This window comes from Passer montanus, unplaced genomic scaffold (genome assembly GCF_014805655.1).
Source record: "Passer montanus isolate IOZ18808 unplaced genomic scaffold, ASM1480565v1 scaffold7, whole genome shotgun sequence".
Taxonomy (NCBI): domain Eukaryota; kingdom Metazoa; phylum Chordata; class Aves; order Passeriformes; family Passeridae; genus Passer; species Passer montanus.
This window is the reverse complement of record NW_024372147.1, coordinates 204,631-217,811: the sequence shown is the minus strand read 5'-3', so window position 1 is coordinate 217,811 and position 13,181 is coordinate 204,631. Positions and strand designations below refer to the sequence as shown.

The 13,181-nt window shown below is 36.6% G+C and overlaps 1 protein-coding gene across 1 annotated transcript in view; it reads right to left on the bottom strand.

Annotated features, from left to right (window-relative positions):
- The window catches only part of LOC120512088 (contactin-associated protein-like 4), a 199,951-nt gene extending 195,288 nt beyond the window's left edge, over window positions 1–4,663 (bottom strand). The window contains exon 1 of the mRNA XM_039730013.1: window positions 4,395–4,663. Coding sequence (XP_039585947.1) covers window positions 4,395–4,479 — 85 coding nt within the window. The 5' untranslated portion in view covers window positions 4,480–4,663. The remainder of the gene's footprint in view (window positions 1–4,394) is intronic.
- Between the last annotated feature and the right edge of the window lie 8,518 nt (window positions 4,664–13,181).

Below are 13,181 nucleotides of genomic sequence, written 5' to 3'. Positions count from 1 at the left end.
CTTGTGGTTGATACTATCATACTTTGAGAATGTCATTGTCTCTCACTTTTCTCCAATCATGACTTCTCCAATCATGACCAAGGTTTGCTCATCCATCCTGCTGACTCGGCTCAGGGACAAGTGTATTCATGGGAATTTTAAAGCCTAGAGCAATGGGATGTGAATTGTTGATTATACGCAGTGTAATCAATCCAAGGTTTTCTGTGAAATCTAAGCCTTTAAAGTCTAAAAAAAAAAAAAAATTTTTTTTCTTCTGATATTAGTTTAGATTTGATGTTGATGCAAGTTTTTGATGTTACTGTACAAACAACATGCGATATATACCAGAGATGTCTGTAATGTTTTATTCAGGTTAATAATTGCCCAGAGATGGCCTGATCTCTGATAAGGTCTCCATTGCCCTCTCATAGCAGAGATAGATGACAAGAAACAGAAAATAAATATTAATGAGGCTAAAAGAAAATTAAGTAAGGGACTACTTTCTCCTCCCCTCCAGTTCACATCAACCACAAGCTAACAGTAAAAGAATGACATTTTAAATTAAATTGGTTTTGATAAACAGCACTTTACTATCATTTCAATGCAGTTCCATAAAATTGTCAGTTATTCTATGGAACTGTTTGATACCAATGGCTAACATCAGAATGGTAATAATTTCAAAATTAATATACAATGTTTTCTTTGTAGAAAGTAATCCCTTCCTAGGGGGCAATACTGGTACAATGACTTGCATCTGATGGTACAATCAAGGTATGTATTCACTCAGTCCTCTCTTTGAAAACTTCAGTTTCATTAATAGTCATTCTCTGTTATCTTTAGAGACGTCCTCTAATCTAGCATTAAGAAGTTTCTGATATTCCTGACATCTAGCATTAACAAGAAAATCAACAGCAGTCATAGTAGTAGTAGTAGTAGCAGTAGTAGTAGTAGTAGTTCAATAACAATAACAATGACAATAACAATAATAATAGTAATAATAATAATATTTTATGTACTTATAGAAATTGTGATCATCATACTACACATGTGAAAATCTGAATGCATAAAAGCTTCTGTAAAACTGGGGAGTTTTAACACAGAGAAGAAGGCATGCAGAAGTGAGAATTTGCATGGAAACTCCCCAATTCCTCTTTATTTCCATTCACTGCAACAATTTCCCTTAATAATTTTTAGTCACAGCTGACTTGATATGTATAGAGGATTTAATTATGTTTTCTGCAACACTTCAGCTTTAGAGAGTTTAAAAAAAAAGCCCCTGCACCTACTGAAGTACCAATTTCTGGCAGGTTCTCAAGTGATGATTTAGTAACTTGCTGATTTACAACAGTAGAGACAGTTACCAATAAAATAAAAATGTTTCATAGCTCCAGTGGAAAAAACTTACAGGAGTACTTGCCTTAATATTTCATTTAAAACTCACACTTGACCTTATACAATTACTTACTAAACCTGTGCACTTCAAACCTCTTTCAACTGCACTGCAACTTCAATTCTTTGGGAGGAAGAAAGTAGAGGAAAGTTCTAAGAAGCAATAGTACAAAACTTTTAAAATATTTGGAATTTCAGCACCAATTATTACTTCTCTTGGTTGGAAGTGTCAGTGTTAATTTTCAGGAGAAACAAACAAACTAAGACCCTAGAAATAAAATTTCATATTTTAAATGAAAATTTCTAATATATAAAATATTAAAAATATGTCTGTTGGCTCCCGACAACCTAAGAACTTCAAAAATATTTTATTCAAAAGAGGAATACTGCAATTTCTTTAAGACAGAAATAATTTTAAACACATCAGTTTTTGATCTAGGGAATTTTCTTTGGACAACTGACTTAGTAATATTACCAATGACACTTCAAGATGACATTTAAAGGTCTTTAATTTTGTCTCATCTTACTGGCCACTGGCCTTAAAAGCAAAGCAAGGCTTAAGTATTCAGGATCTACTACTACAGAAAGAACCATAAAATTAAAACAAGAAAAATAAATCAATACAGAACAAAAATTAAAGCCCCATCCTACTGTCTTTGATGATTGGCAGCCTACTGGAAAATCTAGCCACTAAAATTCATTCAAGACATTTAAACTTCACTTGGTTTTGTAAATGTGTTTAAGTACATTAGTGCCAATAGTAGAAGCAGCTACTGAAAAGGATTTCAATTCCTGGTTAACATCACAAGAAGAAAAGGTAAAGTAAGTTCAAGTAGGTATATAATGGCTCCTGCATGGATCTACCAAAATCAGTAACTATGACAAACCTTTTCTCCTGAGGTACTTTTTTTGAATTGTAACATGCTAATAAAATTTATACCATAATACTTCAGATGTAAACTGTCACTTCTAAAACAAACTACCTTTTCTACATAAATTCTTACTTCTAAAACAATATATATATATGGGCATTTTTTCCAGATTAGATATTGAAAATGAGCAATATGCATTAGGCTGGCAAAGTTCTCTCCGTACATTATTGTTCATTGTTTAATTTAAATAATTTAATTTATTTTTCCCATAATAATGATATCTTTCCTGTAGTATGGGCAGAGTTCTTGTATTTTCACTTCAGATGAGTGTTTTGACATAGTAGTTTGGATTTATTCCTAAATAAAAACACTTTGCATTTATAAATAACAGCATATACGTGAAATAATCTGTTCATTCAATTCAACCATTTGAAACAGGATTTTGCCCTGTTTTGGAGATGTATCTGGGAAAGCCAGTAGTGAACGTATTTTATCCTTGATTTGTTTCATCCTTCAGAATTCTATATTGGAAAGAAGCTTGAGCCTCTTCCTCAAATCTTGCTTCCTAAATTGTAAGAGTGACCTCTAGTGCTTTACTGCTTTGCTGTGTGATGCAAGGCTTTTTTTGCAATGGTTTTAATATGCCTCCCTGTAAGCAACTGATTTAGTTTCGTGCATAGTGCCAAATGCTATTAATGTGCAATTCAATTATCATGGTCTTGTGAAAATGGATGTATTCATAAACTGTACAATGCAGAATGATGAAGAGAATTAAAGCTGTGACTGGATTGCAGCAGGGTGTTTAACATGAGGAACTTAGTATTCATGTTTAGGGCTACACAATGCACTTGAGTATCAAATGAGATATCATTACTGAATGACAGCACAAGATCATTTTGATGCTGCAGTGTGAATGTCTGGCTCATGGGAGCATGTTTAGTTTACAAACCATCCATATGCAAAACCCTAGGCTATAGATCCATTGAGCACTTCAAACTTCTCTGCCATTGCTCAAATGTTTCCAGGGAGCTGTCCCCTGCCACTGGGCTGTAAGGTTATTCCTGAACATTCCTCATTGCTTTGGCATGCACTTTCTTCCCACAGAATCATTACTTCAGCCCTTCCCATTCCTGTGATGCACAACCAGTGCCTTAACAGGAAGGGGAGAAAATATGTTCAGTTCAGGTTATGAGCATCTGGCATTTAGGCTACTGCACTACCACAGAACACAAAAGGAAATCCTTCAGCTTGTTGAAGCTGAATCAAATGGAACAAGAATAACTCAGTTCTGTTACTGAATTATAAAATCCCTGAAAATTAATTTCTTAATGAGTTTTTTATTTTTTAATTTAAAGGTAATTAACCTAATTCAATACTGGAAACAGAGATTTTTCAGATATATATACACATGTATATGTGTATCTATAGTTCTATGTATCTATATCTATATCTATATCTATCTATATATATATATGATTTGCCTCCTAGAGAGCAGATTGTACTTAAAACTGTAATCACAGTCTTTATTTTGTGATACCACTCTGCTGGCTAACTCATTAAAAAAAACCCCAAAACCAAAACTTTCTATTGTAACTGTTAGCATTCTCTTCTATGTCATGCATGAACAGTACTCCCTAACAATCAATGCAGACACCTTAAAGTCTTGCTAGCCACATTTTTCCTTGTTACATTTCTACTGCTTTTGAACTGCACTGTGATTGCCATTCAAGTTGAGTGCCAGCTTAATCCAGGATATGCAGATACCAGCTTTCACAATTTTCAAATGCTAAAATCCACTACACAATAGAAACACTGCACAATAGAAGTCTGCCAGTAATTTCCATGTAAGACAGAATTCCTCATAAAATGCTGCACTTCAAAAGAGAAAACAAAATGAAAATAGAGCTGAACATGCATCCCTTAGCAAAATGCTGCTTTCAGATACTCTTATTTAGTAAGCTTTATAAACAACAATCTCATTATAAAAACCTATAGAAGAGTTTTAGAAAATTTTCAGGCTAGCAGCTTGATGTCATGATTTCAAAGCATAAATGTTTGCCTCAAAAATTATATTTATTCTAAATCAAAAAAAAAAAAATCCCAGAAGTTTTCAACACACTCTGGATTGAGTTTCAAATCATATGCAATACTTACATTTATTCCCTGCCACTGCCATGTGCTGGCGATGAACAGACAGGAGAAAGAGCAGCTTCAAGAAGGTTTCAGTGACAGAATCCATGTTCACAATCACTGAGGCACCCAAAAGAGCCAGAGTATTCGGAAACAGCTGTGCTGTACTTCAGTTCAGCTCCTGCCTCCTTCCCACCGCCTCTCTCCGCCTCTTCTCGCAGAGCTTCCCAGGGGCAAGGCACCTCAGCCAAACGCGCTCCGCATCTCCCGGCACACGCACGCACACCTCCGGATCCGCCGCTCAGTCTCGCAGCAGCGAGCCCCGAGGAGCAGCAGCGAGAATCTCCCCCGCGCTGCCTCAGCGGCACCGGGCGCTGCACGGGCAGCCGGCTCGCACGCCGCAGCCGCCGGCAGCCCGCTCGGCGCGGCGCCGGACACCGCTGGCCCTGCCCTGCCCTGCCCTGCCCTGCGCGCCGCAGAGCCTTTCCTGGCGGAGTGATTTTTCTTCGTTTTTCTAAAATTTTTTTTTTTTTTTTTTTTTTACACTTTCGGCTGCAAAAGCGTTGGAAGTTCTGCTCTCTCAAAGGAAGGCGATTTCCCTGTGGGAGAGAACCTAAGCCTGCGAGTAAAATGAGCAGCCTGCCTTTACTTGGGGAGAGAGTGATTGACTGTCCCCCAGGAAAAGGCACCACCGCTGTCCCTGGAGGGCTTTACACACAATTAATGCTGGCATTAAAGAATTACATTCTCAACTCCCATGAATAAACACCTGAACATAATATAAATGTATGATTGCACCTGTCTTTCCCAAAATACTTTAGCCCCCAAATACCACATAGAGCATTTTGCTTCCTGTACTTTCTCTTTAAACCCTCCTATTGCTTGTGTTTGGGAAATAGCTTCATTTGAGAAAGAGCTCCAGAGGAATTTTAAGTCATTGTATTCAAACTGTATTCTAAATTGTATGGTTTTGGTTTGTGGTTTTGTTTGGTTTTCTGTTTGTTTGTGGGTTTTTTGCAAAACAGGCTGACTTACTGTATATGCTAACTCTAGAGACATTTCTCAAGTGTGACAAACTGCGTAATAACTGCGTGATAACTGCGTATTAGAAAAGTCATGACATTAGTGAAGGCAAAAGCTGCATTAGAGGACCACATCAATGCCCCCCTATGTTTTGGCAGAAATTACTATGACAATATGAAAGTGCATGCCTTGTGACTGTGAGGTATAGGAAAAGCAGACTTAGCATTTGTATATTCAGCCCAGTGGTCCAAACTTCATTTTCTGATTTTATGTGAGCTATCTAGCTGCTCCTATATACCAACGGGATTTTTCGTCCTAAGTGATACAGCTGTGTGTGGGTTAGACACTAGATACAATGTTGCTGAGTGTTCTCCCTTCCATGTTGCAGCAACTAGAGAATTTTCTGCTAATTGCTGTGTAGAACTGTTCAGTGTCAAGAATAACTGTGGAATAGAGACAAAACGTGAATTAAGCTCCCATAGCTTCTGAATTTTTGTTGATTATTTAAATCAGTTTCCTCACCCCTTGAAGGATACTCTTAATCGTCTACAGAAGTAAGAGTAAAATGTGTTCTGGTTTCATGCTACCAAAGCCAAACTGTGTTAGGTGCTACAAAAATGTATTTCAGCTCAGCCAAAACAACTGAAAATAAAAAACTTGAAAGGCAGGTTTTTGTTACACCCTTTCAAAAATCAGCACAATTAAGTAAAAGAGGCCTGTTTCTAAATTGTTATATTGGGTAGAAAGTTTCAAGTGAAGTTAATAATCTATTATGCAGCTGGCCTTCCATTTCTCCATGTCAACTTTTATTTGAACAAAAATGCATGGAGAAACTGTTTAAAGATTGTGTGAATCATAACCTGCCTTCCAGCTCTCCCAAATCAACCTTTAAATTCTACATTCTGTTTCCAGAGTTTAGTACAACCATAGAGTCACTGTCCAAAAGCTGCATTTCTTTGCTATATAGTTCCTTGAGTTAATATTGACCTTCTAACTAAATTAATATGAGCATAAAAATGTTCCATGTGCTGCATCCCATCTCTAAAGAATATCCCATGAGATGGTCCTTGACTCTGCAGCTAGACAAAATTTCATGCTTAAAAATAGGACAAATATCACATAAAATCTTGGCAAGGACTTTCAATGTAATGATGTTCTTTAGGATTAGCTCTCAGATCCCCAGGGCTTTGAATCAGAAAGAATTATTATTCTGGTAATGTAATGCAAATTCAGTAAAAAGGCCAGTGCCATTGTGGGTAAATATTTGTCTTATAAAATAGCTTACAGTCACCAAAAAGGAACATCCAACAGACAAAGGTCATAGAATTTTCCACTTTTTTTTTTTTTTTCACTGAATTGCATGCAAATATACAAATGGATATAATGCACTTTTATAATGATGGAAAAACCAGTCTTAGAATACAATGTTATGCCAAAACATGTACATATGTTTCTGTTTGGACAGCTAGAATTACAGAAGTCTATTCAGTGTGTATCTGGAATATCAAGATAATAATCTATTTATCCAGGGATGAATCTATGATATCTGGCACTGGTAAAGTGCATAAAATAGCGTAGCTTGACTCACACAGAATATTGCAACCTCCTCTTTGCTTCTGCATCGTATCTTTCTCCTGCATCTGTGAAATATTTCTGTTCACATAATCTTATCTCTGTATGCCAGCATCTCGTTTGCCATTTCTCTTCCATACAGTGTCTAGATTTTTCACTAACTTCTGAGCTCCTCTTTGTGGAACTGAGACAAGTCTTTCTGTTTCTTACAAGCCTCTTTTCCTATTGTAATTTTGAAATTTCCCCCACTCTTCCAGTGTTTTTTCTCTTCTCATATCTTATTTTTGAAATTTTCCCCAAACACTAAAAAACATACTCATTTTATTTGCCTGTGAAATGCAACATTATGACCACTTGATTTGATAGACAGTCCTTCCCAACTGATCTTCATATATGTATTCTTTAGAAAGACTGCAAGCTCCCCAGAAGAGCTGTGTCTTGTTACAAATTAATCCTTACAAATAAAACATCTGCAAAGTTTAGTTTTTCAAAACTTGAATTAGTTGACCTGGGTATTGCCAGCCTTCATTTACAAATGAAGGACGTTTTAGTGAAGTCCTTTTTCTAGCATTATTATTATTCCTATTTAAATTATTTACACCCTGACTTTCTGTCTACAAAGAAGAAACACTTTTAAATTGACGCTAACCATACTCCTGGTATAAGTGTGGTCTGCTTATTAAATGTAAACCAATTTTAAAAAGGATAGTTATAAGCACTTTCTTCTGCTTCTGGTTCAAAATCCATTTTACAACAGGACAATTGTTTTTGGTGTATAACAGTTACTCACTATACATTATTTAATAACAACAAAATAATAATTTGCTTTCAAAGCACAAAAATAGAACTATGAAAGTTCAACATCACCCATACTGACTGACTGAGAATATTTGTTTTATTCCTTCCCAGTAAGTTCCTCGTTCACAAATATCAAGCAAATTAGAAATTAGCTATTCACTAACTATCTTCTCCACCTCACTCTTCACTAATTGAGCTCCATCAAGCTCACATTTACTATCCAACTAACAGTGGCACTGCAACTTTATTTCAGGTGACTAGAAATAAAGATAAAAATTTTAAACGTTTATGTTCGTTTTTTCCTATTTATTTTTCTTGGTCCCCTCCTCTGCATCATGGCCTTGGTTAACCCTCCTTCTAGTGCCACCTGCTGCAGTTGTATTGGCATTACAGGTTTCTCTTTACAGCATCTAGTCGTATAATGCAGCTGGAGAATGTGTCTTTTTAATGCAATCGAATTCTTTCATGATCACGTAAAATCTTCCCAGTACTATTCCTAACCCTGCAGAAAAACACTGCTGTAATTGTCTGCAGAGACTGCAGAGAGCAGAAATGCTCAAAGACAAATATAAATCAAAAATAAATGAAGAGAATCACATAATGCCAGGTACACTGATAGTGATGCTTGCAATGTTTTTAAGCCATTTTAAAAGAAAAAATAATTCTCATATACACCTTATATTGCTACATGTCTTTTTTTTATCATAGATCTCTATATAGTAAGTATGACATAGAGTAAAAATTCATTTTCAGAAATAAGGGTAGCATAACTACTAGTCTTAACAATGTTTTGGTTTTTTGATTTTTGTTTTGGTTTGTTATTTTCCAGTAGGGTCAGGATAGCACAGTTTGTCTCATTGCAAAGCTACAAATTTCCTTTTAGGCTGTATTTGTTAAAAGGGGAGGGGATGGAAGCCATCTGTGTATGGCTCATTTTACCACTTACTGCAACAACACTTATTGCACCTACACTAATGACTTCATTAAGGATTTAAAACCCTTTTTTTTTTCTCAGATGGGTCACAGAACACAAACCAGAGCAGACATGGCTCCATGCAGTTGCAGAAGAATTCATGCCTTTAGCACTGTTGTGAATCTCTGTTTGGAGGTTGTAACAAGATACGTGGCTACACAGAGAGTTCTTTTGCTGCTACTCTCTGACCATTCAGGTTTTTCGCCTGAAAGGGTGCCGTGAAAATCCTGAGGACAATTTTTTTTCAGGGTTTGTGAAAATGCTTCTTCTTAGCCCTTCTCATTTCACAGTCAAGAATTTTAATATTTCCGTCATAAAGACTCTGTGTATTGTGCTTTCCAACAGAGGAAATAAATACAGGGTACTGGAATATAAATTTATACACACAATCATAGAATCTTTAAGGTTTGAAAAGACCTCTAAGATTATCATGTTCAGCCATTACCTCAGTACTGAGATCTATGTCATTAAATCATGTTCACAAGTGCCGCATCCACATGCCCCCTAAATTCTTTCAGATATGGTCACTCTATAATTTCCTATGAAGTCTGTTACACTGACTACTCTTTCAGTCAGTAAATCATTCTTAATATCCAATCTAAATCCCCCTGACATAATTTTAGGCCATTTCATTCTTTCCTGTTGCTGGTTTCCTGGGAAAGAAGCTGACCCCTACTTGGCTGCACCCTCCTTTCAGGCAGTTGTAGAGAAGTGGTGAGGTCTCCCCCGAGCCTCCTTTTCTCCAGGGTAAACAAACCCAGCTCCCTCAGGCACTTTCCACAGGATGCTCCAGACCCTTCACCAGCTCCACTGCCCTTCTCTGAACACACCTAGTGTCTTGATGAATCGAGGGGTCCAGAACTGAGCACAGAATTCAAGGTGTGGCCTTACCAGTGCTGAGTACAGGGGCACAATCTGCCCTAGTCCTGCTGGCCACACTGTTTCTGGTACAGGCCAGGATGCCATTGCCCTTCTTGTCTACCTGGGCTTGGCTCGCTCATGTTCAGCCTCTGCTGACCAGCACTCCCAGGCCCTTTTCTGCCAGGCAGCTTTCCAGCCACTCTGCCCTCAGCCAGTAGCGCTGCCTGGGTTTGTTGTGATCCAAGTGCAAGGCACATCACTTCACCTTGCTGAACCTCATGCTGTTGTCTTCATCCCGTTGATCCAGCCTGCCTGCATCCTCTGCAGGGCATTCCCACTCCAGCAGATCAAGAGTTCTGTTCAATTTGGTATCACCTGCAAACTTACACAGGACGCGTTCCTTTCACCTGTCCAGGTTATTGATGAAAGTATTAAACAGAACTGGCCTCAAATATTTTTCTAAATATTTAATAGTGACAATAAGAAGAGTTTTAATAGCAATAGTAGTAATACTAATAACAACAATAATAATAACAACAATAATAATAATAAAAAACACCAACAGTGTTTAGTAAGTATTTTTAACATCTCACATGTGGTATGGATATTTTTTAAAAGCATATTATTCACAGTAATTTGTAGAAATAAATGTGTGAATAATAAAAGGAAGCAAGAAAACAGTATTGAGGGACTTGATGCTAAGGTGCTTTGGTGATTTTTTTTTCCTAATTAGACCATGTCTTGAAGGATAGAACGTTTAAAGGCATGGAGATTAGAAAGACACAGTGAAGGCATAAAATATAATATGGATTTATCAAAGGCAGATCATAGTATACAAAGCTCATAGTTCTCTTTGATATTTGATTCCTTCCTAACGGAAGAATATAAATTTTTGACACTGGATGTATATGAGTGTGATACAGTTATGATGTTTCTTTGATAATGTAAAATAGATGGAGGATAGCAAAGCATGTGTGCAATGAATCAGAAGGAAAGGCAGTAAAGAAAGGTGGAAAAAAGTGTCATTTATGTAAAAGCCTTGCTTAATGTATTTATTCATGGCTACAGTGAAAAAAGCATGAACAGGCTTGTGGGGCTTATGATTTGGGAGACTTTTAGGAAAAATGCACTCAGTGTAGGAAAGGTGTCACACAGATTACCTTCCCAAAGAAAAGTTGGAGGATGTACAATAGTAAAAGAATAGTAAAATATGCCAGAATGTGCATTATCTGAGGCTGATATTGATGACATCAGCTGTAAGTTAGTATTTTAGTTGGTAGCAGAAAATCCTAGCTGAATCAGCCAACTCTTAGATGAATATAAGCTTACCTTGAGTCACAAAAAAAAAAAAATCAATTGTAACCTGCAAAAAGAAGGTTTCTGATCTGGGAATGGAGTGAGAGCCAAAGGGTATGAGCAGAAATGAACAAGGGATCCAGAGACTCCCTGTCCCATGTTGTGTACCAGTATTTTGAAATATGAATTTGAAAATCTTCAAGAGTGGTGAACAGCCAAGAACCCAAGATCCATGCCTTGGATTGGGATGCAAAGCCCCTGATGCTCTGCAAATCTTTTCAAATATTGGTATAACATTTGCTTCTTTTGCCAAAGGAGTCAAGTAAATCTTGAAGAAGACTCTGGGCTGTGACTTCTATTTTATATCCTTTCTTTCAACAGAAACAGAGAATTAAGATTATTTTCTTTAGTGCTTTATGAAGACTAACTTACATCATTGCTCAGTGAGTGTTTGTCTTGGTATAATTCTCATTCACAACTAGTATACCTTGGGCATCACATAGGTAGCTTAGTTGCCTGGCTGAAATCTGGAGATTTCAGGTGCCTGAAAGTCAGGTGAAGCTGCTTGCTGTGAAGTCATTTGCTATCATCATGCCCAAGGATACAGGTACAAACACAGGTGTAAATAAGACTACAGAGCTCCAGCCTGGAGCTCCAATGTCGTTCTACCCAATGTATGAAAAGTGAAGCTCAGCTCTGTATTTCTCTTTTTGAGATATTTCCTGGATTTCTTTCTATATCAAGCCTAGATTTCATTGCCAAGAAAGCAAGAGTCATGAAACTATGATTCCATAATGATTCTGGGTTTATTTCTCTATGTAAATGAGAAGTCTCCTTGAAGTGGGAATATATTCTCCTTGAAGAAGGAATATTAGGAAGGCAAACAGGAAGAAGTTGTTTATGTAACTTTTTTGACTGTAGAAAAATCAGAACTACAAGGCTTTAGTTATATGTAATTATTTCATGTTCAAAATCTATCAATTCTGTGGAAAGCAGTCAAGTGTTCAGTTGTTGTGAAACAGAAGATGTAACTTATGCAAGCCTTATTTCCACCATGTTACAAGAAAAAGGCATATAATATGTCTTCTCTATCTTAATTTGTGTGAAATTGTTCATTTGACAGCAGAATTAGGATACTAATCTGGTGCTTTGTTGAAGCAATGTGTAACAGAGAGATAATACAAAAGAAGAAATGTAGTAAACAGGTTTCTGCAAGTGGAAGAAGATCAAAAATATGGGACTCTGCTCTTTCAAAAATGTGACTATCTCTGAATTGAATGGGTAGGTCTCACCTGCATTGTCAGCACTAAGAGTAAGCTGCAAATAGCCAATGTTTCATTGATCTGGGCTGTATTTTATAAACCAGGGTCAGACTCTACATACTGTAGGTTAACAGTTGTTGACATTGTTCAATGCATTGAAACACACACAATTCTCTGAAGAGAAATTATTTAATTCCTTTTTTTTTCTCCCTCTTTTAGATATTATTTTGCAGACATCAGAAATACTTTATATGTACTTATTTTCCTTTCCTTTTTTATATGCCTATGGGGATTATATGCAAAGTATCCAGCCTGAATAATTTGCATACATGTATATATGTATTAGTAATATAAACATCACATGATACAATGAGCCACTCTTAATACCAGTGTCTAGCTGGTAAATATGATCATTATCTCTTCAAGATGTAAGATTGCTTTGGAGGTGTGTTTAAGGTAAGTAGTCTTTCTTTATTTCATTATGAAACAGATACTGAGAAGGAGACACATTTGGGATATGAGCAGTGACAGAAAGATTAGCAACCACATGAGTAGCTCTCCCCATCCGTATCAGTGAGCAATCAAGCTCTTGCAAATGCAGTTTCATTCTGAATGTAAAATAAGCAATTGTCTTCTCTGATGCTCTTTTATATAAAACCAAAAAGAAAAAAAATTATTTTTGTGCTTCTTTTTATTATTACAGACTTGACTGGACAAATTCACACACTTATTTACACTGCCTTTTTTGCTGAATAATGCATTAAGAACCCAGACTAGGTCTTGTCTGGGAATGAGAAATCCTTGGGAATTATGGGTTTTTTGTGTTTGATCTCTAGGGAAATCTCACGAGATACAACATCTCAAAGTCCTGGGATGACAAACAAGATGTAAATAAATCAGAGGCACCTCTGATTTTCCCAATTTTACTCCATCCTTACTGCTGACAACACTTTTCACCCAAGATTGGGAGGGAAATAAGAAAAAAAAAAAAAAAAAAAAAAAAAAAAACAAAAAAAAAACAAAAAA